The following is a 27,522-nucleotide window of genomic DNA, read 5'->3' on the forward strand; positions in this document are numbered from 1 at the left end:
AGCTGATATCACAGAAGGTGAGAGCTAGAGCACAGCTGAGGACAGTTTGAGAGATTCTCTATAAACCATTTCCATTTGGAGGAATTTACTGACCCAGTTTGAAGTCAGGAAGGATTGAGTGAAGCTTGAGTAATCAGCATTTATTAAATGGTTTTTGATTCTATGAATCGTACTTATATTGTGCTTTGGTGTCATATTTGTGTTATAATAATTTAAATATAATGGCATTCTTTAATATTAGCTGGAAATGGATGACATGTCAAAATAAATCATATTCTGCAAAAGTTAGGATATTTCCCTGGGTATGTCTTTCAGTTGTTACTTAGTTCAGTGGCAGTGAATGTTACATATAGTGAAAGGTATGTGCTTGAGATTGGGATTTGGGTATCCACAGTGTGAAGCTTATTTTAGGCTTGTGTTACAGCAGGACTGCATTAGTAGAACGAAGGATTATTCATTCAGCTTATTAAACATTTTTTGGATACCTGCTATGTGTCACACACTTGATTTTCCTCAGAGGAAAGGCTCATTTCTCTCAATGTTTGTGAAGTCTCTGACTGTGTTTTCCAAAATGTAACCTGAAAAATACAAGTCCCAAGAGATTGCTGTTCCATGAAAAATAAAAAGTTCTTTAATCAAGTGAGAACTATGCTGCTCATTGTATTTTAAAAGTTTAATTGCGTATTTGCCTATTAAAGACTGAAAAGTCTTATAGGAATTAAACTTTATATTGGTTTAAGTTTTTCCCAAGCTTATTTGACCATGGGCCATTTTCTCCTTCAACATAGATGCAATAAACATCTCTTTGCACACTTTAGGAAATATTGCTACTATGGATTTTGCCAGAATAGTTCCATATTCCAGCAGAGTGGATGTTCTAAGTTATTTTATTTATTTATTTTAAAAATTTATTTATTTTTGGCTGCGTTGGGTCTTCGTTGCTGCGCGCGGGCTTTCTCTAGTTGCGGTGAGTGGGGGCTACTCTTTGTTGCAGTGCGTGGGCTTCTCATTGCGGTGGCTTCTGTTGCAGAGCACGGGCCCTAGAGCATGTGGGCTTCAGTAGTTGTGGCTTGCGGGCTCAGTAGTTGTGGCTTATGGAGTCTAGAGGGCAGGCTCAGTAGTTGTGGCGCATGGGCTTAGTTACTCTGTGGCATGTGGGATCTTCCCGGATCAGAGCTCGAACCCGTGTCCCCTGCATTGGCAGGTGGATTCTTAACCACTGCACCACCAGGGAAGTCCTCTAAGTTATTTTTGTCTCAGGGATATTATTTTGGCAGACTTCATGCATTCAATTCAGCACAGGGCTGTGTGTTGATGATGTCCATGCATTTTAGCAAGTTTCCTTCACATATATGCATTGAATGGATGTTCTCCTTACCCCTTCTGTCCCACCCCCCCCACCTCCAAATTTGGGTTGTATGAGAAGTTCATTTCTGACTCTAGTCTCTGTAATCTTTCCTAATATGAGAAATTTCTCTTCATAGAAGCCTTTTCTAGGTTTTAACTAAAACTTAATGATATTTTTGGAAAAGAGATTTTTTCTGCAGAATTAATTACCATACATAAATGACACTAATACTGCAGACTTCATCTTTTTCCCTTCTGCTCTTTTGCGTGAATTTTTTTTTTTTTTTTTTTTTTTTTTTTGTGGTACGCGGGCCTCTCACTGCTGTGGCCTCTCCCGCCGCAGAGCACAGGCCCCGGACGCGCAGGCCCAGCGACCATGGCTCACGGGCCCAGCCGCTCCGTGGCACGTGGGATCCTCCCAGACCGGGGCACGAACCCGTGCCCCCCGCATCGGTAGGCGGACTCCCAACCACTGCACCACCAGGGAAGCCCTGCGTGAATGTTTTTGATTAATGCACCAATAGTTGTTTTCAGGTTTTAAGAAGGCCATGAACTTTTCAGGTGGGGGAAAAAAGATCCTTTGTTCATTAATTTTACCATTCTAGTGGCTTTTTTTTTTGGCCATGCTGGGTGGCATGAGGGATCCTAGTTCCACTCCAGGGCGGGAACCCGCACCCCTTGCAGTGGAAGCGTGGCATCTTAACCACTGAACTGCCGGGGTAGTCCCTCTAGTGGCTTTTAACAGACGATTATGTAATATTCTTTGCTCAAAGTCTGACCCTCTGTAAATGTCCTGCAAAAATACTTCACCTAAGTGCTGGAAAGTCGATGCTTAAAAATATTCCTGCATCCATTGTAATAGCAAAAATTGTAAATTACCCAGTGCTAATCAGTAGGGGACTGATTAAATTGATATCTAAGAATGAACAGCTGTTAAAAATAAGTGGGTAGGATGAGTGTGCAATTTGCAAAATCCGTACTAGGAAACTCTATAGGTTAAAAGGCCTGGTTTTTTTCAACGAATTGTGAAGAAAAGAAAGGAATGGAGGCAGAACCTTTAGATTTTAAAAGACTTGAAAGATATATCCATTTAAAAAAAATGGATAGATGATGTTTATGGATGTACACTTTGTGTTTATCATAAAAACCAAGACAGTTGTTACTTTTGAAGGGAGGGTGAGGGCTATGATCGGAATGGGGCAAGTGGAGGGCTTTTGGTCTGGCTAGACAGCGTTGGGTCTGGGATAGGAATTTACCCCAATAACAAGTTAGTAGTTAGCTTGTTACTATTCCATGGTTGCTGGCAAAAGATATGCAACCCTTGAGTTAGAGACAAAGGACGTCGTTATTAGTTACCCAATTAGCAGCATTGAGCTTCAGGTTTGTATTGGTTCCCTTGCTCCCCAAGTTCCATAGGGGTGACAGAAGGCCCAAATGAATGCATTCACATGCAGTGGGTTGCACTACAGGACAGCAGTACTGAATGGGGAACCTGCCGGTTTGTAACACACTGTAAGCAAGCCTGCTCTCTGTCCCGGAGGGAGACTTTACATTTTCTTCAAAGTTTCTCGCAGCAAATACAGTCCTGAAAAATGACCCAGGTGAAGAGCATTCAGGCCCTTGGATCCATGAAATACACAGCAGTAAAGTGCAGGGAAGCCTCAGGACCCATGGTAGATGGTTTCTCCCTACAGCCAGTCAGCTCATTGCAGATGTAATTAGTTAAGATGAGGTCGTACTGAAGTAGGAATGACTGGGGTAATTCAATATAATTTATCATTATATAAAGGGAAAATTTGGAGACATATATACACGGAGAATGCCGTGTGAATATTGCAGTTATGCTGCAACAAGCCAAGGAATTATCAGAAGCTAGGAGAGAGGCCTGGAACAGAACCCTCCCCTAGCGCCTTCAGAGAGAGTGTGGTCCTGCTGACACCTTGATCTCAGACTTCTAGCCTCCAGAACTGAGACAATAACTTTCTGTTTAAGCCTAAGCGTAGTTTGTGGTACTTTGTTATGATAGCCCTAGCAAAGAAATACAGTTATCATGTTATTTGTCAAAATTAACATTGCTATATTAGTATTAACTTTATACTTTTTGGATTTCACCAGTTTTTCCATCAATTTTCTGTTCCAAAATCCAATCCAGGATACCACATGGCATTTCTTTGTCATGTCTTCTTAGTTTCTTCTGGTCTGTGACAGTTTATCAGTCTTTCCTTATTTTTCATGACCTTGGCAGTTTGGAGGAACACTGGCCAAGTAGCCTGTAGAATAGCCTCTAATCTGGGCTTGTGTCTGTTTTTTGTTGTTGTTGTTCTGTTTTTTCTTTTTTTTTTTGATGACTAGCCTGTAGTTAAAAGGTTTCTGGAGAGAATATCACAAAGGAAAAGCCCCTTCTCATCACATATCAGGGAGTATCTGTGGGTTTTGACATATGCCTTAGGGAGTACATGACATCCTCATGACACAGCTGGTGATGCTGACCTTTATCACGTAGTTAAGGTGGTGTTTGTTGGGTTTCTTCTCTCTAAAGTTACCATTTTTCCCTTTTCTACTCTGTTCTTTGGAAGCATGTCAGTAAGTTCAGCCCACAGTCAGACGGTGAGGGGGCTAAGCTTTACCTCCTGGAAGGGGGATTTCTACATAAATTATTTTGAATTCTTTTGTGGGTAAGATCATCTCATCTCCCCCATTGATTTATTCAGTTATATATATCAGTGTGGACTCGTGGATATTTATTTTATTCTTTGGGTTATAATTGAACAGCACATTACTTATTCTGTTACTCACATTATTTCAACTTTGGCCATTAGGAATGCCTTCATTTTGGCTTCTTGTGTCCCTTTGATATGACCTTTTCCTTTTAGTTTTCAATTTTTTATAAATTGATAATTACTACTTTCTGATACTGGAAGATGATCTCTGGCTCTGGAATCAGCCATTTCTCCAAGGAGCTCTGGTTGCCTTTATTGGAAAATTGCATTTAGAAATCAAGATCTGAGTCTGGGAATGCCCGTTGCTACTGGAGTGTCACGGTTTTCTCTTGGGGATAGAACTAGAGTAATGTATATATCTGTAGTAGAATACATATGCTGTATACTGTTTACTGTCCCATGTATACATAAATAGCGATAATGTATACATAAATAGCGATGTGTTTCTGTGTTTATCCTCTGTTATATTAATATATATCTTCTTAATATATATTAAGAAAACATGTTCATACTGCTGTCTCTGACTTTAATCCAGTACCAAAGGGCAGGCTTCATTCTAGCCTTCCCTTCTTGCTTGTCTCTAACTCTCCTCCTGACCAGTGAGAGCCTGGTTCTCACTGACCACCCTCCATTACTTGTTTTTTTTTTAATTTTAAAATACAGTATGTACCTTTTTAAAAAAAATTATTTATTTTTGGCCGTGTTGGGTCTTCATTGCTGCGCGTGGGCTTTCTCTAGTTGCGGCGAGTGGGGGCTACTCTTCGTTGTGGTGCACGGGCTTCTCGTGGTGGCTTCTCTTGTTGTGGAGCACGGGGTTCTAGGTGCATGGGCTTCGGTAGTTGCAGCACACGGGCTCGGTAGTTGCAGCACATGGGCTCGGTAGTTGCAGCACACGGGCTCAGTAGTTGCGGCATGCGGGCCCTAGAGGGCATGGGCTTAAGTAGTTGCGGAGCGTGGGCTCAGTAGTTGCAGTGCGTGGGCTCTAGGGCGCACGGGCTTCAGTAGTTGTGGCACGCGGGCATCAGTAGCTGTGGCTCATGGGCTCTAGAGTACAGGGTCCGTAGTTGTGGCACACAGGCTTAGTTGCTCCACGGCATGTGGGATCTTCCCAGACCAGGGCTTGAACCTGTGTCCCCTGCATTGGCAGGTGGATTCTTAACCACTGGACCACCAGGGAAGTCCACATTACTTGCTTAACCTCAGTATACATGCAAAGCAGTTTCGAACAAATTTACTAACTAGAGCATTGGTTGACATACAGGTTTTTTTGTATATTTCCTTACAGCTTGCAATCAAATGACTGTTTCCTAAAGTTACTTAGGTCAGCTTTCCTGCCACCATCCTCACGATTTCACTTCAGTGTGCTTGTCATACGTGTGTGGTTTGGTTACATTTATTTGCCACAGTCTGCATTCCATGTTGGAATCCCCTGACACTGGGTGATTTTTTAAAAATATATATAGTTTGTATACATTCAGATTCACTCTCTGTACATTTCTTTGGGTTTTGACAGATGCATAAATCATGCATTCATTACCCAAAGTCCATGCAGAACAGCCCCATCCCCCTAAAACTTCTGCTGTCCTTCCCCTCTGTAGGCAGTCACTTCGCCTGCTCCCCAACACTGAACTTTGTTATGCCCCTATAGTTTTGTTTTCTACAGAACATCATATGAATGGAATCATACAATATATAGGCTTTTGTGTCTGCATTCTTTCACTTGGCAAAACGCATTTAAGATTCACCTGTGTTGTTGCATGAACTGATAACGTAGTCCTTATCACTGAATAGTATTCCACTGTTTGGATATACCACAGTTTATTCATTTCCCTGTTGAAGAGCATCTTGGTTGCCTTCAGGTTTTAGTGAGTAAGAATAAAACTGCTACACCTGTTTGTGTACAGGTTTTTGTGTGAACATAAGTTTTTAATTCACTTGGATAAATATCTAAGGGTATGATAGCTGGGTTTTATGGTAAGTCCATGTGTAACTTTATGCAAGTTTGCCAAATTATCTTCTGTAGTGGCTGTACCACTTTGCAATTCCACCAACAAAGAACGAGTGTTCCTGTTGTTCTGCATCCTTGGCAACATGTTATTGTCTGTTTTTGGATTTTAGCCATTTTAATATGTATGTAGTGGTAGCTTATTGTGGTTTTAAATTGCATTTTCCTAATGAGAAATGATGTTGAGCATTTCATGTGTTTTTTTGCCATCCCTGTATTTTCCTTGAAGCTCTTCAGGTTTTTTTTTGCCCATTTTAATATTGGGTTGTTTGTTTTCTTATTGAGTTTTAAGAGTTTTTTATACAGTTGACCCTTGAGCAAGGTGGGGGTTAGGGTCACTGATTCTCTGTGGAGTCGAAAAATCTGAGTATAATTTTACAATCAGCCCTCTACAACTGAGGTCCCTTCTCTGCACCTGTGGATTTAACCAGCTGGGGATCATGTAGTACTATAGTATTTACGATTGAAAAACATTTGAGTGTAAGTGGACCTGCACAGTTCAAATCTGTGTTGTTCAAGGGTCAGCTGTATATTTTGTATGCAAATTCTTTATCAGATATGTGATAGGCAAGTATTTTCTTCTAATTTCTGGTTTGTCTTTTCGTTCACTTTATCTTTTGCAGAGCAGAAGTTTTAAATATGATGAAATTCAGTTTATCAATGTTTTCTTTTGTGGATCATGCTTTTGGTGTTGTATCCCATTAATCCTTAATGTTTGGAAGGCACTGTGAACCAGAGTCCAGGGGTGTGGCCCTCATAAGTGTTCCTGTCCCTTCTCTGGGGGTGGGCTGCCTTTTTTCCCCCCTTTTCCTTTGTCCCCTGTTCCTTTTCTCCAGCTGTGATTGGTAAACACTAAGGTCAGTAGGCTATGGTTTTGAAGTGCTTCTCCCTTGGGATTAAGGGTCTTATTTTATAGGCCTCCATCCCATTTCCCCACTGTGTTGGGCCTCCACCAGAACCCTATGCTACCAGCTTTGAAGGCTCTCTCTCCCATGAAGATTTAGCCTTTTGTTCTGTGTGGAAGATGAGGGGAAAGGATTTAGTTGTGCCTGCTGTTTCCCTCCCCCAGCCAGCACCACACGGGGGAGCTTTCCCTGGGAGAACCTGCTTGGGTTCCAGGAGGAAAAGCCAGCAAGAATGGGAGCTCCCCCCATGACTGTGACACCCGCCACCCCCAGGAGCTCCACACTATCACACTTGCCCACACTTGACCTCTAGCAAGTCATTAAAAATTCTAGTTAATCTTCCTTAGGGCTTCTGCCTGAGCTAAGCAAATATACTGGTCCTGCATCTCCCTGAAGGCACCTGTCTCTCCAGATTTTATTACGGGGCTGTTTGCCCTGTGACCTCCTGTCTCTGACTGAGTTCACCAAAGCCATTAATTTTCAGTCTGTTCACCTTTTTTTCTTGTTACAAGGTCAGGAGACGCATCTTTTCAGCTCTCAACATCTCTGAGCTGAAACCAAATAATAGAGTTTTAAAGGATTGTCTCTGATATTAGGTGATAATTTATGTGAAGTTGTTCAGTGGAAACAGTCATGAAACTTTTTGTGGTTTTTTTGGGGGGGCTGGCAAATCTGACTTGGTTCAAGCAAAAAAGAAATTTAGTTAGTATGGAGAGAGATAGTTTATTAATACTTGTGCGTAACATGTTTGTATAATATGAAATCTGTTTTACTTTAAAATTTAGAATGATGTAGGTATCTGAAAAGTACAGCTTTTTAGTCTATCATCTGTCTTTTCTTATAAGTAAGGGTTTAATCAAGGAAGTAGAACCACTGAGTATTGAAGGGGAGCAAAATAAGCCACTCCAAAATGTGCCCCTTGCCTCACTCACCATGGTGCGTGAGGCCCTAAGAACTGTATAGACAAGTTCTTCACAAGTATATGCTTTTGTAAGCTCATTCTATAATCTGGCCTTAAACTACTTATTCTGCCTACTTTCCTATCACTCATTTTCTCAATCAGCCTTTATTCCACTCATGTTTAACATCTTAACATTTCCAGATATTCGCTGTTCATGTTTTAGAATGTGTTACTCTCCAGGATTTTCACCCCTCTTTTTCTTGGCATATATCAAGGCCTAGCTCAAATATCACCTTTCTTTCCCCCAAGTTGTTGGTAGCTATTGTAGTCAGAATTATTTGCCCTCTCTATTCATCTTTGATTTCCAAGTACCTAACATATTGCTTGGTATACAGTAATAAAGATTTAAGAGTATTTCATAGTCCAAGAAATTCTAGGACTGGGTTCTATTTTATTTTTATTTTTTTAGAAACAAATTTTTAAATTAATTTATTTTTGGCTGCGTTGGGTCTTCGTTGCTGCGCGAGGGCCTTCTCTAGTTGTGGTGAGCGAGGGCTACTCTTTGTTGCAGTGTGCGGGCTTCTCATTGCAGTGGCTTTACTTGTAGCGGAGCACGGGTTCTAGGCATGCCCGGGTTTCAGTAGTTGTGGCACACGGGCTCAGTAGTTGTGGCATACGGGCTTAGTTGCTCCGTGGCATGTGGGATCTTCCCAGACCAGGGATCGAACCCATGTCCCCTGCATTGGCAGATGGATTCTGAACCACTGTGCCACCAGGGAAGTCCCATGGACTGGGTTCTATTTTAAATCAGTTGACTAAGTTCACTCAGAAATAAAAATTAAGAGATTTAAGAGGTATATGTAGTTTGCTTTGGAATTGTCTATCTACAGAGTCCAAATAACTTTAGAAAACTTTGTCAGATGTACTGAGTTATCCATTCGATTAGCCAACCTTAACATTGTGTGAAAGATTTGCATTTAATATATGTTTTGGTGTTGACTTGTGACAAAAACTTAATGAATTTTATCCTAAAGTTATTCTTTGTTTACACAGAGAATGTCTAAGCACACAGATGCAGCAACAGAAGTCCTATTGGAAAGAAAAGGTTGTGCAGGAGTGATAACACTAAACAGACCAAAGTTCCTAAATGCACTGAATCTTAGTATGATTCGGCAGATTTATCCACAGCTAAAGGTTTGTAATTTTCTTAAAGCAATCATATGGATCCTTCTGAAAGTATGTCCTTAGAGAATATTTCTGATATTCTCTCCCATAGAATCACTTGACTGTCTGGGATCAGCGCCCAAGCCCCATCGCTTATAGAGTCCTCAGCGCTTTCCTAAGTGGTTTTCCTGGAGCACCCCTACTGACAGGGAGTTCACTGCCTCAGAAGACAGCCTCTTCCACTTTCACAAGGCTCCAAGTTTCTTCTTATGTTCTGCCCCTCTTTATTTTATTTTTCCAACCTGACGATATATTAGGCCCATATTTTTTTCACCTTGGTCTCAAAGTTGTCGTGGCAAAGATTTCAGTTGCCATCATCAAACTTGGATCACAGAATGCACTCATCTAGCAACTTTGTTGGGATAGCCTCTAATTTATGTCAGAAAAGAAAATGAAGTTGGGATCCATTCTTCTGGATATGTTTTATAAAGCTTATGCCTTATGCTTTGTATATATCCACATATGTCTATATATACACATGTGTTTATGTGCATGTAGATATATCATTAATGAGTTTGTATTTATGATATGCTTATACCATCTTCTTTTACATTTGGATAGAAGTGGGAACAAGATCCGGAAACTTTCCTGATCATCATAAAGGGAGCTGGTGGAAAGGCTTTCTGTGCTGGAGGTGATATCAGAGGTAAAAACTTTTTTCCCTTCTTACCTAAATGCTTTTTTCCCCCAATAAAACGGATAAGGTATTAGCAGATTTTTGTGGTACTTTGTAATTTGCTTTACTTTCTGGAATTGTTTTTTGTTAAACAGTTAATACATTTTTAGTGTGGTTAACTTAGAAAAAGAAAACATTTAAAGACTTACCTCTTGTAGTTAATAGAAAAATGAGAATAGCAGCTGTTTTTTTTTTTAACTACATACGTGCCCTTCTGGTATCTTGTCTCTTTCCCTGAATCATCCTGAACAAAATGTCCAGTTATGGTATGTGATTCTGCTTTTTATTTTAGAATAGCTGTTATTAAGCAATTGTTTATCACATAAGCCTGACAACCTGGCCATGTTGAGTGACTTGCCATTCTCCAAACATGACATGCTCTCACATATTTCCATGACTTTGTGCTTGCCCATTGTTCATGATCCCAAAGCAAGAATGCACTTAATTGTAGTATTTATCCTATTATATTATCAATATTTTTTTGTGTTTAACGTGCTGAGATAAATAAAAAGATTAATTCTCCTTATCTTTCTACTTATTTAGGTCAATCTGTACATATTTAACTATTATAAACAAAAGGTAAAAGAGAGAAGAAATGTTATTACCACTGGTTGTCAGTATTTTATATATACTGAAAACTTTTCAGTATTTATATATACTGAAAACATTTTGAGTTTTGTTTCTTATGGAATTGGTAGGTTCCTGGGATGGTTTTTTTCTTTGTGTTTTATTTTTTTATATTTTTTGTATTGTGTTAAGATGATAATGTTCAGGTTGATCTATTTACCATATTTATAATCTTATGTAAACCAGTACATTTGAAATGGGAAGAAACAAGCTTGATTCAGGACATAATTTCAAATATCTATTAAATTTAAAATAACTGAGTCTTAAAATTTCACTTTAAAATTTTCAGTTGCTTCGACTGACTTGTTAACTGAATCGTTTTATGAATTTGTTTTGCCCACTACTTAAATATTTTTAAAACATTGTTTTTCAGCCTGGAATTAATCTTTCCTCAAGAGCTGGGCTTTTGATCTTGTCAGTTTGCAGATGGGCAGAGCCTTATGTATTGATTTTAGCTTCTTCTGACTGTGAGCTATTTTTGCATATAGGCCTAACTTTACATTACTGTTTGGAAATACAGTTAAAAATTCTAGAATTATTCTAGTTCACATGTATAAGCAACAAATTTCAATTCTAGGAAATTTAGTTTCTTTTAAACATCATAGTCCAAGACAGTAAGTGGGCACTCTGAAAAATAAAATTTTTTTTTGTAATTTATTTATTTTATTTTTGGCTGTCTTGGGTCTTCAGTGCTGCCCACGGGCTTTCTCTAGTTGTGGTGAGCGGGGGCTACTCTTCGTTGCAGTGCGCGGGCTCCTCATCGTGGTGGCTTCCCTTGTTGCAGAGTACAGGCTCTAGGCTCACGGGCTTCAGTAATTGTGGCTCACGGGCTCCAGTAATTGTGGCTCATGGGCTCTATAGCGCAGGCTCAGTAGTTGTGGCACATGGGATTAGCTGCATGTGGGATCTTCCCAGACCAGGGCCCAAACCCATGTCCCCTGCATTGCCAGGTGGATTCCCAACCACTGTGCCACCAGGGAAGCCCTGACAAAAAATTTTTAAATGATGTTACTAAACATCATTTAATATATATGGAACTGATTGGTTAGAATAAGATTAGAAGGAAATCTCAGAAGATTTCTGAGATAAAAGAGATTTATTCCACAGGCAATGCAATTTACACTCCTTTTCTTTTAGTATTGGGGAGAAATGATGAAAGATAATAGATGAGGGTTTTAGGGGTTTTATCGGTGAAAGCCTCAGAATGACAAAACTAGATATCAAACCTTTTTTTATTTTTAAAATATTTATTTATTTGGCCACCCCATGCGGCTTGCAGGATCTTAGTTCCCCAACCAGGGCCTGAACCTGGGCCACGGCAGTGAAAGCACTGAGTCCTAACCACTGGACCACCCAGGAATTCCCCAAACCTTTTTTTTTAAAAACCAAGAAAAAAAAGTCAATATTTGGTTGGAACATTTTGAAGGAAGCTATATCAGAGTTCTGAAGTTAGTCTAAAAATCTATTAATAGTCAACAATTTTTATGTAACTCTTTCCCATAAAAGAAGTAAATGTATGTATTATATATTTAATTTGTATTTTAGTAGGTAATTGTCATAGGACTTAGACAAGAAAAGCTTATGAGCTTGAAGTGTATGGAAGAGAGGTTTGATGGTGGTTTTGACATTGACTATAGCAGGAGTATAGTAGATTGGACTGTGGAACTCTGGATAATAGAAAATTGCAATAGAAATGAAACCATTTGATTGTTATTTATTAAGATATTTACTGAGCACCTGCTTATTAAGACAGGCATTTGTATGCTGTAGCAGTATCTTTGAGAGGTTATATTTCCATTGATATTAATAAATAAGGATATTACTGTCTCATTTACCTTCTTAGCCTCACCTTTTACCATTCGCCTTTAGTCTTTTAAAACTACTTATTTTTTAATTTTATTCTTTCTTGCCTGTGTGCCTTTGTAGGTACTCCTTTCTCTACTCAGAACTTTTCACTTTTCAGAACTTTTCACATTTAGGAAATCCTTACCTGTTGTTCACATTTGGCTCAGAGTTCTCTCTTCTGGGAAGCCTTTTTTTTTTTTTTAATTACTTTTTTTGGGGGTGCATCGTGTGCCATGCAGGATCTTAGTTCCCTGACCAGAGATCGAACCTGTGGCCCCTGCAATGGAAGCATGGAGTCCTAACCACTGGACTGCCAGGGAAGTCCCTGGGAAGGCTTCTTTTAATTACATCTCTTATGCTCACATTCCCACGGCACCCCAACCTTAGAGTGGGCATGACACAAGGAGTGTAGCTCAGTAGTCTGCCTTATAGTCTGAACTCCAGGGCAGCCGTCTTATATTGCTGTCTTGTTATCTACAGCACTGAAAACAGTGCGTGGTACCTGGTAGATGCTCAGCAAATGTTCCATGGTGAAATGAATGTGGCAGAAGTATTTAACTAGATGGAATACATAGAACTCTGTGTGTGTGTGCATGCACATGTGCATATATTTATTTGTGTGTATATGTATAATGTACTTTGTGTTAAGATATATTACCAAAGGAAACATGTATCCAGCAAACATTCATTTAGGTGCTACAGAAAATAGTCAAAAGAAAATGCATTTTGTACCATTATGTAACTTATAAGTTAAGTATAACACTTTGTAAGAAGTTCTGAATAAGAATTTTTGCCTTGAAGTTTTGACATTGGACTATGGATTTGAGGCTAACTATAGTATGTCCGTGACATAGGTGACTTCAGAACCTTAACAAACCATTCTAGACTTTCCCCCTGGTACTTACTATCACGTTATTTAAAATTTTTCTATTTGACTGTATTGACTGGAAAACACTTTTTGTGATTTGTAATCCTTCTTTTTTCTTTTTTTATTGTAGTGATCTCAGAAGCTAGAAAGGCAAATCAGAAGATAGCTCAAGATTTTTTCAGAGAAGAATATATGCTGAACAATGCTATTGGTATGTGTGCTCTGCTGAGAGCTTTGAAAATGGGATCAAGACATAAGCTGCACAGTATGAATTGTTAAAATGTAATCAACAGACGCTCTTGTTTAATCTTTTATATACTTTGTGCCAGGAATAAACTTGATTAAAGTAGTCTGACTGCTCATTCCAGAACAATTCATACTTGATTATTAAATAGGGTATACTTAACTACTATTTGCCATATAATCAATATGGAAACATGGGTTCTGATCATATGGTTGGCTTTCTTGGAAAACAAAAAGCTTGGGTGCCAGTTTTCTCTATAAAATGAAGTGTCATTTTTCTGAATTCTTGAGGAACTCTGGGATGAAATTTCTTTATTGTCATCATTCCAGATTTCATTGGAAGTGTCACAGTAGTTACATTTATCAAGCATGTGTTTCAAATGTTAAATTACAGGGAATAATATAATAAATACTTGTGTACCCACCAGCCCAGAATGAATAGACCACTATATTTTATTTTTGCTTGATGTTTTGAAATTTATTTAAATTAAATAGAATACTATGAGTTTTAAAATTATTGTTCAGTCTACTTCATTGCTTGCTTCAGTGCCATTTCTTTCTCTCTCCAGAAGCAACCAGTATCCCTCCTCAGAAGCAACCATTGTCATTAGTTTTTAGCACATCCAGTTAGACTGTACTTTATATTTTTACTACATATTTATGAACAAAAGTAGTATTACTTTATGTTTTTGAAATTTGCATAAGTACTTTCTTACTGTGTATACCATTCCGTAAGTTTTTTTTTCCATACGTTTTTGATAACATGAAATGTAACTGTTCTTATATTATTCAATTACCCCATATTACTTAATCTGTTCTATATTAGTGGTTATTTTAGGTTATTTCAGCTTTTTACTAATACAGGTTGTTATACCCTTATATGTACACCCTTAGTGCCCATGTGCAAAAATTTCTAGAAATAATAGAAGTCGAATGGATGGATCATAGAGTTTATGTATCTTCAGTGTGTTTCCAAATTCTTCTCTAAAGTATAAGACTTTATTTTCTACATGTCCTTTCTATCATTTTTTGTTTTTAAACTTTGCATGCTTTATATCTTATTGTGGTTTTAATTTATACTTCATTGGATGCAGGTAAAGTAGAAGGTGTTTATGTTAATCATTTATATTTTCTTTTCAGTTTCATCCTTTGTTTATCTTTCTTTTGGATTGTCTTTTTCTTACTGATTTTATAGGTCTTTATGTATTCTGATGCTTCACTTTTGTAGATCATATGTATTATAAATACACTTCTCTCAGTCTGCTACTTTATCTTTTGGTATATACAAGTTTTTGTTTGAGATGAAATGTATTCTTTTCCTTTATGATTTTTGCTATTTGCATTTTAAAAACGCTTAATAACATGGAGGTTTTTAAGATGTTCTTTTATATTTTCTTTTAATAGTTTGTTTCTTTATACTCTAAGTCTTTAAAGTGCTTGGAATTTTTTTGCATGTGACATCATCTAACTTTTACTTTTCAGCTAGAAAGCCAGAAGTTGTAATGCCTTTGATTGAATAGCCCTTGTTTTCCTCACTGGTTTTAATGATACTTCTATCATATATCAAGTTCCTATATGTGACCGGGTCTGTTTCTGGGCAACTTTGTTCATTGGCCTATTTGTCTGTACATATGGTAAAACTACAGTGTCAAAATTATTATAGCTTTAAGATATGTCTCTCTCTGATAGGACAAGTTACCCTTGTTTTCTTTCAAGATTTTCTTGGCTACTCTTGGACTTTTGATTTTTCAAATGAATTTTTTTTTTGGTTTTTAAAAATTCAAATGAATTTTTAAATTATTTTGATATTTAATAAGCTTATGCAGTCATCGCCATTAATCTGTTTTAGAATATTTTCATCAGATTGACTTTCATGTCCTTTCATAATGTTTTATAATTTTCTCCATAAAGAAAAAAAAATATTTTTTAAGTGATATTTTTAGACAGCTTATTTTTTTGTTACTACATTTAATAGTAATTTTTCTTATTATATTTTCTAATTGACTATTTCTAGCATGTAGAAATGCTTTTGATTTTAGTATTTTGTTCTTACATCCAGCAACCCTGCTGAAATTTATTATCAGTTCTAATGATTCTGTAGGTTCTCTTGGCTTTTCTACATTGGTAATTCTACCAACTATACGTAATTTTTTTCATCTCTTTCCAGTCTGTATACTTATGACTTGTTATATTTTGGCTAGGACCTCTATTATAATGCTGAATGATTGCGGTGTTATCTTATTTCTGAGGTCCATGGGAAAGCTTTTAAAATTTCATTCTTTAGTGTATAATCATTTTATAGACACTTTTTACCGAGTTACAGATGTTACTTCTATTCCAAATTTGTTAGGGGTATTTTCTTTTGTTTGTTCAGTTGTAGTGATGCAGTGCTTAAGCATCCACTTTTCTGACTTTTTCTCTTCCTCTCATGGGTAGGAGCTTACTGAGTTTTAGGATCAGCAGATAGAGTTTTTCTAGCTATGTTTTACAAATCATATAGCTCTTCCTACTGTGAGGCTTTATGCAGGTATTAACTCATAGCATGTTATGTGTGGCCCATGTTATTCCTGACTCAGAACAGATACACACACACACACTCACTCATAATCTTTGGCTGTAGCTTCCACACAGCTGTTAGCTCTGAGTTTATTTGTTTCTGGGACCTGAGGATTTCCCTTGTTTGGCTTTGAACTTGGATATACATTGACAAAAAATTTTTTCTCTAGAATTTTTATGTCTTTGAGGTAGGAGTGGGGAGACGAGGCTGTTTCCCAATTTAACTCAGTGAGCCACATTGAATGGAGAGCTCTCATTTCTTTGAGTCCATAATTCTACAGATCAGGTTTTACTTAGGATGTTTTATTCATTCTAAAAATTCATACCAGCGCTGTCCAATAGTATTTTCTGTAATGATAAAAGTATTCTGTTTCTGTGCTGTGCAATATGATCACTACTAGCCACACATGGCTAATGAGCACTTGAAATGGGGCTACTGTGATCAGTAAACTGAATTTTACTTTGTTTAATTGTAGTTAATTATAATCTAAATAACTACATTTGGCTATTGGCTACTATATTAGACAGTGCAGTTCTATACTAAATAAAAGGAGAGGGGAGAAAACCTCTAAGCAGTTTGAGAAGAGTTTGGTAAAATGTTAATATACAGAGAGAAAGCCTTCCAGATATAATCTCTATACATTGTAATGACATATTTTAGTCGTTAAGGAATTTGACAGATTCTGGCCTTGTGTTCCTGCATCAATTAGCTTCTGATATTTCATATCTAAAATATATGTATCTGTAGCTGAAATGGTATATTTGTATGCATGTCTACTCCAATCAATAGAGATATTTGTTTCCATTGTTTCTAGGGAATTATAGTTAAAAATTGGGGGCTGTGGAAGTCCTTGTGAATGTTAAATTAGAATTGTACTTCAGTGGCTCATTTGGCAGATTGGGAATATTTATAGAATTGCTAGATGGATCAAAACTGTACTTTTATATTGGTCTTTGGTAAGGAAGTTATATTTGCACCAAGCTGTAATAGAAGTACAGTGATTTATATTATGTTGTGCGCAACTTCCTCTTCAGAGGGAAAGGAACTGAGTAAAAGATTACAGGATTTTTGAGCTGGAAGGAACTTCCGAGGCAAGTCTCATCATTTAATAGATAGGGAAACTAATCTATATATTATATACATGATATACACATGTATGATAGGCATATATATGTATAACTTACATGCGTATACACATATATATATTGAATTGCCAGTATATAAGCATCTAATGCCAGTATATATATTAAATATAGTTGAATTGCCAGTTAATGACAAAGCTGAGACTAAAATTTGGGTCTTTTAACTCCCAGTCCTTGCTTTTTCCTGTATGCTGCACTTCTCTTTGTATCCAGATACTTCTTTAGATGTATAGAAGACAAATTATGTTCTTTAAAATACAACTGTGTTACATAAACATCAGTGGCTTATAAGGCAAATATTGTTTTTCTCAATAGTTGAGTTATATAGGCTTTCATCTGTTTCAAATTGAGGTGTTGAGTTTTTCATAATAATGAATAGATGATCAAGATTGTGTATGGACTGATGTTTTAAAAAGAACATATTTTATAAGCCATATGTTTAGTCTACTTTGATATTTCTTGCAAACATTTCTTAGGGAAAATACTCAGAGTTCATGTAACATGGGATTTTTGGAAAAATAAAATGTATTTTAAGCATTGTAACTAATTACAGCTCTGTTTCTTTTAGATTCTTGCCAGAAACCGTATATTGCACTTATTCATGGAATTACAATGGGTGGGGTAAGTAGACTGTTTACTCTTATCATTGTTATGTGAGCTGTATTAAAAATAAGTTAATTATTAAACAGAAGTGAGACAATGAATGTAATACAATAGAAGTTGAAACAAATCATGTTTGGAGCTTTGCAGGTTTGGGATATAATATTTGCTTCACCCAAAAAAATACGTTCTTAATTATGTTCTATGCTATTTCAGCTTCTTGAATTAGTAAGCTTTCTTAACTAACAAAATTGATTCTTTTTTTTCTTCTGTAGAGCCCTTTTTCTACTTATAAGTAAACAGATTGCTTTCAACAGCTTCAGAAAAGAAACTGGAATGTTGAGGGTTTTTTAGACTCTGAATAGTGGAGATGTGGTTCCTAAGTTATATCTACTGCACAAAATCTCACCTTAGTGAAAGTGTTTGGATACTTTTTGAAGTTCTCTGAAAGTGCATTTCTATCAGTTGACAAATCTTTGTAATAGCACAGATGCAAAATAAATAAATCTTAGATTTCACTGGCTTTGAATAGTTTTATAGGGAGTTGGAGAGAACATGAAATAATTACAGAAAAAGTGTTCCAATGTGTGGCACTGGCTACAGCAAAGACAAGCCTTTAAAGAAGTGAGAGGTCAGAATAGGTCTTCATGGCAGGAAGAGGTAGGATTGAAGAAGGTAGTAGGAAGCTGAAGGGTGGAATTTCAAAGATTGAACTTGTTAAGTATTTCAAACATTTAGTCATTGGGAGATGTCCCCCTCTTTCTAGGAAAACCACACACTAGATGAAGTCTCTTGGGCACTTGGAATTGCTTAGATCTTTCTTTTTGAGTTTGTTTTATTGAAGTATAGTTGATGTACAATATTGTGTTAATTTCTGCTATACAGTGAAGTGATTCGGTTATACATATATATATATATATATTCTTTTTCATATTCTTTTCCCTTATGGTTTATGACAGGATATTGAATACAGTTCCCTGTGCTATACAGTGGGACCTTGTTGTTTATCCATTGTGCACATAATAGTTTGCATCTGTTAATCCCACACACCCTATCCATCAGAACTGCTTAGATCCTGCACATCATTTTGGGAAAGGGCTTCCATTAGCACCTGTGGTTAGGAGCAGGATCAAGGGCAGTCTGTACCTCTCAGCTTGTGGCAGGTACTGAGCGTGAGTTGATTGTGCTTTCTTTGTCAATGAAGTGCTAAGATGGGAAAAATAAGAGCTCCCCGAAAAAATTCTGCAGAACAAAAGGAAGGAACATAATCTGAAGCTTTGAAGGAAGAGCCCCCTGTGAATGTGAAAGGAACCAGAAAAAAATGAAAACAAACAAAAAAACATTGGGCATACTTAATAACATGTAATATGATGTGGCTCCAATGAAATAGGAAAGACAGCCCATAAGTAGACAACAAGCTTAGAGGAAAGGGCAGCAGGTTACAAGGGGGAACAGGCAACATAGGAAGGATGACTGGAAACGAAAATGCAATAGCAGAACCTGACATTCCACTTTGAAGGTCATAGATAAGAAGGAGTTGAATTTCATATTACAGTTATTGAACTTGTGTCTGTGGAGGACAAACTTGAGAAGCTCTCACCAAGAAAGGACAAGGATAAAAATGATGAGAACAAACATTAGTCAAACTCTAAGGGTGGAGCCCAGTAGTATGTGTTTTAATAAGTCCTCCAAGTGATTGAGTCATGTTAAGTGGGAACTAGTGCCCAAGACATCGATTGTATGTAATGAATTAACTGCATTCATATTTCTGCCCTGTGATTCTAGAATGGTACCAGTTATATACCATGCTTGGAAAAACTGAGAAAATAGTTAAGTCTTTTGCAGTGATCTCTGGTTCAGATGACGAGCCCCTCAGTGAGAAAGGTTCTTTTATATTACATATTGTCAGCCCTGCCCCTAAAAAAAAAACAACAAACCTATGTGTCTTTTCTTCTATCAGGTCTGCCACCTACAACTCCCCATATGTACTCTACATCTAATTCATCTTTAAAGACTGAAAGTTCTACCCTATATTTTTTAACAGTCTTAAATACCACTATGATTAGGTGTGATTTTTTTCCTTCATTGACTCAGTGCATTCAATCTTTACTCCAAATTTGGCATTTATTCTTTATTGTCAGTTATTATGAAATATGCCCAAGTATATTAGATGGTCTATAAAGGTGAGGACTACTCTTTTTTTTTAGCATGCTCATAACAACTAGGGAATGCACAGTATATATTTAATAAATTGTTTATTTAAAAAATTCTGCTTTAAAAAACATTTTTGTAGCCTTTGAAGGAGTAAAATTTACAGACTGGAAGTGAATCAGTTCTTTTTTCTTGTAATCAGATTTTATATGTATCTTGGTTTTGAAGACTAACTTTTCATGTCTCATTTACAAACGTTGCTTAATATAAGACTCAGTGAACTCTAGCTTTTGAAAATGTAAGCCTCTAGATCTTTGGTTCTCAACCTTGGCTGCATTTTCAGTCACTTGAGAGTCTTTCAGAAATCCTGGTGCCCAGGCTTTACTTACCTCCTGAACCATTAACCACATATTAGAGCAGGACTCGGGTATTTTTAAAGCTCCCTTGTAATCCCAATATGAAACTAAGGTTAGGAACTGCTGAACTTACTAGCAATTACCAACTAGTGTATAGTTCAGTGTTAGCTGTGGACCTTTTTCAAAAAGGCAGTGGTTCTCACAGGTTAGCTCATATCGAAATCCAAGGGCTGGAAGGCAGTGGTTCTCCCAGGTTAGTTTGTATCAGAATCCAAGAGCTTGTTAAAAGGCAGACTCGGGACTTTGCTGGTGGTGCAGTGGTTAAGAATCCGCTTGCTAATGCTGGGGACACGGGTTCGATCCCTGGTCCGGGAAGATCCCACATGCCGCAGAGCAACTAAGCACGTGCACCACAACTACGGAGCCTGTGCTCTAGAGCCCACGCACTGCAACTACTGAAGCCTGTGTGCTCTAGGGCCCACATGCTGCAACTACTGAAGCCCACGCGCCTAGAGCCCACGCTCCACAACAAGAGAAGACACTTCAATGAGAACCCCGCGCACCACAATGAAGAGTAGCTCTCGCTCACCACAACTAGAGAAAGCCCGCGCGCAGCAACAAAGACCCAACACAGCCAAAAATAAATATAATAAAAAATAAATAAATAAAGATGGACTTAAAAAAAAAAAAAGGCTGACTCCTCTCACCCCCCCAGTTCCAGTTTAGTCAGTTTGAAGTGTGGCCTAAGAATTTGCATTTCTAAAAGTTCCCAGATGATGTTGATGATGCTCGTGATAGTGGGGGTGCCTCACTTTAGGAACCACTGCCATAAAGTGTTGAGAACATGCAGTTTGTTAATTCAAAAGGCCTTTATTTTCAGAATTTTTAGTAGAATTTTAGTATTATAGGTAATTGTTTTATGGATACGTTTTAAATCCTAATATAAAAGTATGAGACTAAGATAGGGCAAATATAGCTTACGAAAAGGTAGCCAAATAGTTTTGTCTCTGTCTTTATCTTGATTCTGATCAATGAATTGTTTCTTGTAAGAAAGAATTATAAGAAAACTTGAACAATCCAAAAGATGGCGCCATAGAGCTTGATTTTTATTTAATTTTATTTTTTCTTTTTTACTATAGAAAAAAATATTTTTCCAGCAATGAAAATGACAGTTTTACTGTCTCTTGTTGTTTGCCATGAAGAGTAACACAGCATTTTGTAGAGGGGATAACTAAATTCTATTATGTTTCAGATTTCAGAAATTCAGATGTTTACTTGATATTTTGGTATACAGTAAAATAAAAATGTTTCTGAGTGGTTCTCCACTTGGTTAATTAAAAGTATGTAAGATTATGTCATTATAATGTTTTTGAAAGAGACAAAAAATTTTTTGAATAGCAATTTGAAAGAATAGTTCATTGTTTCCTAAAAAGGAAGAATTTTAATTTCCTTTACCCTTTATTTTAAAAATCTAGTCATATTTTCTCAAGTTAATATATAATGGAAAGGCAAATTTGCTTTAAAAGTTAAAATTAATTTTAAGTAGATACAGAACAGAAAAAATTCTTATTTTTATTCTGTATGTGTAGTACTGCCTACATTTCCCTCTCAATTGAATTGGATTTAAAAAACTTTTACGTTTCTTTCCTTTTCCTTCTTCCCTTTCTTTGTCCCTTCCTCTCTCCCTTCCTCCCTTTTCTCTTCCCACTAATGCATTTTACAGTAGAAACAAAATTAGCTCCCCCAAGCCAACTCAAAATATGTTTACAATATGGTATTGTTTTTGTGTTTCTCAAAGTGTCCTAAAGATGCTGCAAGCAAAAGGGTTTTGTGATCAATATAATGAAAAATTAAAAGTTTTAAGGCATACTTTAGAAGGGGTATACTCTAATGAATAGAGAAGGAGTGGGAACTGGATTGGAAACAGTGAGCATATACAATCTCCAAACGACTTTTTGGGATACAAACCAGCCACGTGGAAAACTGACTAGTGCTCAGTTAAATGGGAGCTACTGAATCAGATTGAGTTTAGCCACAATTATGTATTATGAGACATGTTCTTATGAGAAGAATTACTACAAAATGATGTAGTATTTGCATATAACCTATGCATATCCTCCTATATACTTTAAATCATCTCTAGGTTACTTATACGGTGTAAATGCTGTGAAAATACAATGTAAATAGTTGCTGTTGCACAGCAAAATTCAAATCTTGCTTTTCAGAACTTTCTGGAGTTTTTTCCTCAATATTTTGAATTCACAGTTGGTTAAATCTGTGGGTATGGAGGGCTGAGTGTATTTTGGATATTAACCCCTGATCAGTTATATGGTTTGCAGATTATTTTCTCCCATGTCATAGGTTGCCTTTTCATTTGTTGATGATTTCCTTTGCTGTGTAGAAGCTTCTATTTGATGCAGTTCACGTTTATTTTTGCTTTTTTGCCTTTGCATTTGGTGTCAATCCCCCAAATCATTGCCAAGACCAGTATGAAGGAGCTTATTCCTTATGTTTTCTTCTAGGAGTTTTATGATTTCAGGTCTTACATTCAAGTCTAATCCATTTTGAGCTGGTTTTTGTGTATAAAGTGAGGTCTAGTTTCATTTTTTTCCGTGTGGATATCTGGTTTTCCCAATACCATTTATTGAAGAGATAGTCCTTTCCCCATTGTATATTCTTGACTCCTTTGTTGAAAATTAATTGACCGTATTGTGTAGTTTTATTTTGGGGTGCATTCTCTCTCTCTCTTTTTTTTTTTTTTGGTTCCACTGGTCTATGTGTCTGTTTTTATGCCAATACCATAGTGTTTTGATGACTGTAGCTTTATAATATGATTTGAAGTCAGGAAGTGTGACGCTTCCAGCTTTGTTTTTCTTTCTCAAGGTTTCTTTGGCTATTTGAGGTCTTGATTATTCTGTATCTGTGAAAAATGCCATTGGAATTTTGACAGAGATTACATTGAGTTTGTAGATTGCTTTGGGTAATATGGACATTTAAACAATATTCATCCAATCAGTGAGCAAAGAATATCTTTCCATAATATGTGTCGTCTTCAGTTTCTTTCATCAATGTCTTAGAGTTGTGAGTGTATAGCTCTTTCACCTCCTTGGTTAAATTTATTCTTAGGTTTTTTATTCTTTTTGATCCAGTTGTAAATGGGATTGTTTTCTTAATTTCTCTCTCTGAAAGTTATTTGTGTACAGAAACACAACTAATTTTTGTGTATTAATTTTGTATCCTGCAACTTTACTGAATTTGTTTACTAGTTTTTAACATTTTTTTGTGGCATCTTTAGGGTTTCCTATATATAATATCATGTCATCTTCAGATAGTTTTACTTCCTTTCTGATTTTGATCCTTTTATTTATTCTTCTTGCCGAATTGCTCTGGCTAGGACTTTCTGTGGTGAATAAAAGTGGTGAGAGTGGGCATCCTTGTCTTACTTCTGATCATAGAGGAAAAGCATTCAGCTTTTCACTGTTGAGTATGTTGTTAGCTGTGGGCTTGTCATATATGGACTTTATTATGTTGAGGTACATTCCATCTATACCTAGTTTGTTGAGGGTTTTTATCATAAAAGAATGTTGAATTTCATCAAATGCTTTTTCTGCATCTATTGAGATGATCATATGATTTTTATCCTTCATTTTGTTAATGTGGTGCATCACGTTGATTTCACATAGGTTGAACCATTCTTGCATCTCAGGAGTAAATCCTACTTGATCATGGTATATGATCCTTTTAATGTATTGTTGAATTCAGTTTCCTGATATGTTGTTAAGTATTTTTCCATCTGTGTTCATCAGGAATACTGACCTGTAATTTTCTTTCCTTACAGTGTTTTTGTCTAATAAGAATGGTAGACATTCTTATTGCTAAGGCTGCTTGTGTAGATCAAGGTTACTTGATTTCAGATACATGAATATGAGACAGGTATGCATTGAACCTCTGATTCTTATTTGTTCTTTGCCGGTTTAAGGTGGAAGCAGCCAGTTGTTAACTGTGATGAAACTAGACCTGAAGCAAATGTGCAAAGATAAAGGATGATCAGTCAGGGACTTCCCTGGCAGTCTAGTGATTAAGAATTTGCCTTCCAATGCAGGGGGTGCGGGTTTGATCCCTGGTTGGGGAGCTAGGATCCCACGTGCCACCCAGTCAAAAAACCAAAACGTAAAACAGAAGCAATATTGCAACAAATTCAATGAAGACTTTAAAAATGGTCCACATCAAAAAAATCTTAAAAAAAAAAAAGGTTGATCAGTCAGAGACTAAAGGAAGGTACTGCAGTGTAGTTGCCCTGGGAACTAAAAATAAAAGGACTATACTGACAGGCAAAGTTGTGTTGTGGAGAAAGCAATAAAATATATTAAGAGAGGAAGAATAATCAGATAAAAAAGGATATGGGGAATTCCCTGGCGGTACAGTGGTTAGGACTTGGTGCTTTCACTGCCAGGGTCCAGGTTAGATCCCTGGTTAGGGAACTAAGATCCCATGGCGTGGGCAAAAAATAAGATATGAAAAAGAGCCTCCTTTAAGACTGAAGATTAATAACACGGCAGGATCTGTGAAAGGAAGAATAGAGAAGAAATTTCCCTTGGATTTCTAAGTGTTCAGAATATGTACTTCTGTGCATTCATTTTCAGTTGTGTTCACTGTTGGCATTTCTCCAAGCCTGGATGGAGATCTTTTTCTTGATAGAGAAGGGAAGGTGCTTCCCTTTCCCCCATGGGATTCTCTCTACTTAGATTTCCTTCTGCTTTATTAGGGGAGAGTAAGGGTTGCTTTTAGTTGCAGAATTTCTCATAATAGATTTTTAGGGTTATTTAGTTTCTCAGTGAGCCTTTTTCATAGGTAAGCATTGGGTTCTATTTTTCAATACACAATGGATTACCCTCTAACAAATGTTCCTATGCTGTTTAACTCCATCTCATCCCTTGTCTGTCTTATTAGATAGAGCCCTTTATTCTCTCCTTGCCTCTACTCTTTTAACCCTGGCTTTTAGCCCAAACATATCTAAGTAGAGGATCGGAAAGTGCTTCCATTTACTAACCAGGAACTTGGCTTTACTGCCTGCCCCTGCCCCACCTCCATCCCCATTTTAAGGTATTGATTTCTGGGAAGTAGAACTTTTACTTTCCAGGACTGTGGGTATTCTTGGCAACTTTCACAGACTTGCAGATTCTCAGATCTACAGGGAGTTCTTTTTCATTTCCTTGGCCATTTCCTGTGGGCATATTGGTCAGGTTTTTGGTTCATTTCCTTTTTAAATGTGAAAGCACCCTAGGTTCTTGGTCAAGTGACAGGCACCTTTCCTCTGTGCCATTCTCATCCTGCCTCCATTTTATCCCCACTATGTTGGGTTGGATGATTTGTGGTCTAGAGGGCTCTGTGTCTTATTGAGGAGGCATCAGATTATTTCACAGAGAAGAAAGGGGCAGAGGAGCTCCTTTTGCCCATAAAATGAGCTCATTCTCTTAAGGATATATGGAGGTAGGAGATTTGAGACTAACTAGACGTTCATTATGATTTTAGCAATAATATGAGGTTGTTATCAGCTATTTCACCCAACCAGCAAAAAGTACTGGATGTCTGCTATGTACTAGATACTGGTTAGGCTCTAGGGATAGAATAGTGAGCAAGATAGATACATTTTCTTTCCTTATGGACCTTACTGTCTTGTGAGGCAGGTACAGAGTTGTCTGGGAATACATAAGAGTACCGGCCTCAACTGTGTGGGTATGTCTGAGTACTTTAGTGATGGAGATGGTGTAGGGAAAGCACCCTGGAGGAAGTTTTATTTAAGCTGAGACTTAAAGAGGAATCAGCCAGGGACAAACAAGGTGGGATAGTGGAGGAATGCGCTATGGTTGGTACAAGCGTGTTAAGGGGTTGATGCAGTGTAGAGGAGTAGTGTGTGAGTGAGAAGATAATAGTATATGTGAAGATGAGAGAATTCATGTTTGGGAAAGTTAAGTGTGCCTAGATTTGGGAGTACGAAGGAGATAGCGGTTCAGTTCTGAGGTTAGAGAGGTAAGCAAGAAGCCAGATCAGTCCTCTTAGACATAAGTTGTTTATCCTGAGATCAAGAGGGAGAGCCTTTTTTTTTTTTTTTTTGCGGTACGCGGGCCTCTCACTGTTGTGGCCTCTCCTGTTGCGGAGCACAGGCTCCGGACGTGCAGGCTCAGCGGCCATGGCTCACGGGCCTAGCCTCTCCGCGGCATGTGGGATCTTCCCGGACCGGGGCACGAACCCGTGTCCCCTGCATTGGCAGGTGGACTCCCAACCACTGCGCCACCAGGGAAGCCCAGGGAGAGCCATTTTAAAGTGCTTTTAGCCAGGAAAATGGCTTGAATGGTGCATTTTAGACAGAGAACTCCCTTGTGGGAGGAACAGGTTGTAGGGAGGTTAGGATTGGTTGTAAAGAGATTATTCAGGAAGCTCTTGCAGGGTTCCAGGTGGGAGATTATGGTGATTTTGAACTAGCATGGAGATTATGAAGGGGGGCGGAAATTAGATAGATTTAACGGAGCTACTTAGGAGGAGACTTGGTGGGATTTGATGATGTATTGGATGTGAGAGATAAAGGGGAGAAGGAGGCAAGGATGACTTCCAGGTTTCTAGACTGGGCAGTGGGATGAATGGTGGACTGTTTACTTAAGATTCGGGAGAAAGTGTGGCTGGGGAGTGGGTTGGGGAGAGTGAAGGGAGATGAGTTTAATTTGTTAGGTGTGAAATACCTGTGGCCTTATCCACGTGGGAGTGTTTTGTCTGAACAAAAGTGTTTTGTCGGTTATGCACATCTGGAACTCAGGGTGCTGCTTGGGCAGGAAGTATAACTTTAGGACTTACAGAGGCACAGTATGCTCCAAAGTGTGTGCTTCTGCAACATGAATTAGCTCATAAGTGATTGGTAAATGGGAAAATGATGTTAAGATAATGCAAAAATTATATTGATTCATATACAGTTTTTTTCTAGGCAAGGGGAGATAGGATAGTGGCAGTAGATATATAATCATCTAGACAGGAAAAGAGTGCTTAATTACCTCAGTTGCTGTACTGTGAATAGGCATTCTCTTGTCTGTATTTTAAGAAAATTAAAAAAAAAAAACCCACACAAACAAATGCCTGTTTCTGGGTGGACCTCCACCGTAAGGTGACCCCTCAGCTCTTGGCACTTGGTGTTTAATGGCGGTCCCACTGGCTTATAGCTGCACTTACACTGCTTTGTCTCAGCATGTGCCAGTCCTGCTCTGATTAAAGTATTGCCATTCTTTCCACTTCATTGTTGTGCATTTTAAATATCTGCACTGGCATTCTCTGTTCATATTGAGCTGGTGCTCCTAATCAAGTCCCTG

General features: G+C 37.6%; 1 protein-coding gene across 5 annotated transcripts in view; it reads left to right on the top strand.

The window, feature by feature from the left end:
• HIBCH (3-hydroxyisobutyryl-CoA hydrolase) overlaps positions 1 to 27,522 on the top strand; it is an 87,977-nt gene that overhangs the window by 12,587 nt on the left and 47,868 nt on the right. For all 5 annotated transcript variants that reach the window (XM_060152454.1, XM_060152451.1, XM_060152450.1 and 2 more), the window contains 4 exons: positions 8,932 to 9,072; positions 9,664 to 9,748; positions 13,249 to 13,329; positions 17,629 to 17,681. In XM_060152454.1, the coding sequence (XP_060008437.1) occupies positions 8,932 to 9,072; positions 9,664 to 9,748; positions 13,249 to 13,329; positions 17,629 to 17,681 (360 nt within the window). The remainder of the gene's footprint in view (positions 1 to 8,931; positions 9,073 to 9,663; positions 9,749 to 13,248; positions 13,330 to 17,628; positions 17,682 to 27,522) is intronic.

The sequence above is a fragment of the Lagenorhynchus albirostris genome, chromosome 6, assembly GCF_949774975.1.
Source record: "Lagenorhynchus albirostris chromosome 6, mLagAlb1.1, whole genome shotgun sequence".
Classification (NCBI taxonomy): domain Eukaryota; kingdom Metazoa; phylum Chordata; class Mammalia; order Artiodactyla; family Delphinidae; genus Lagenorhynchus; species Lagenorhynchus albirostris.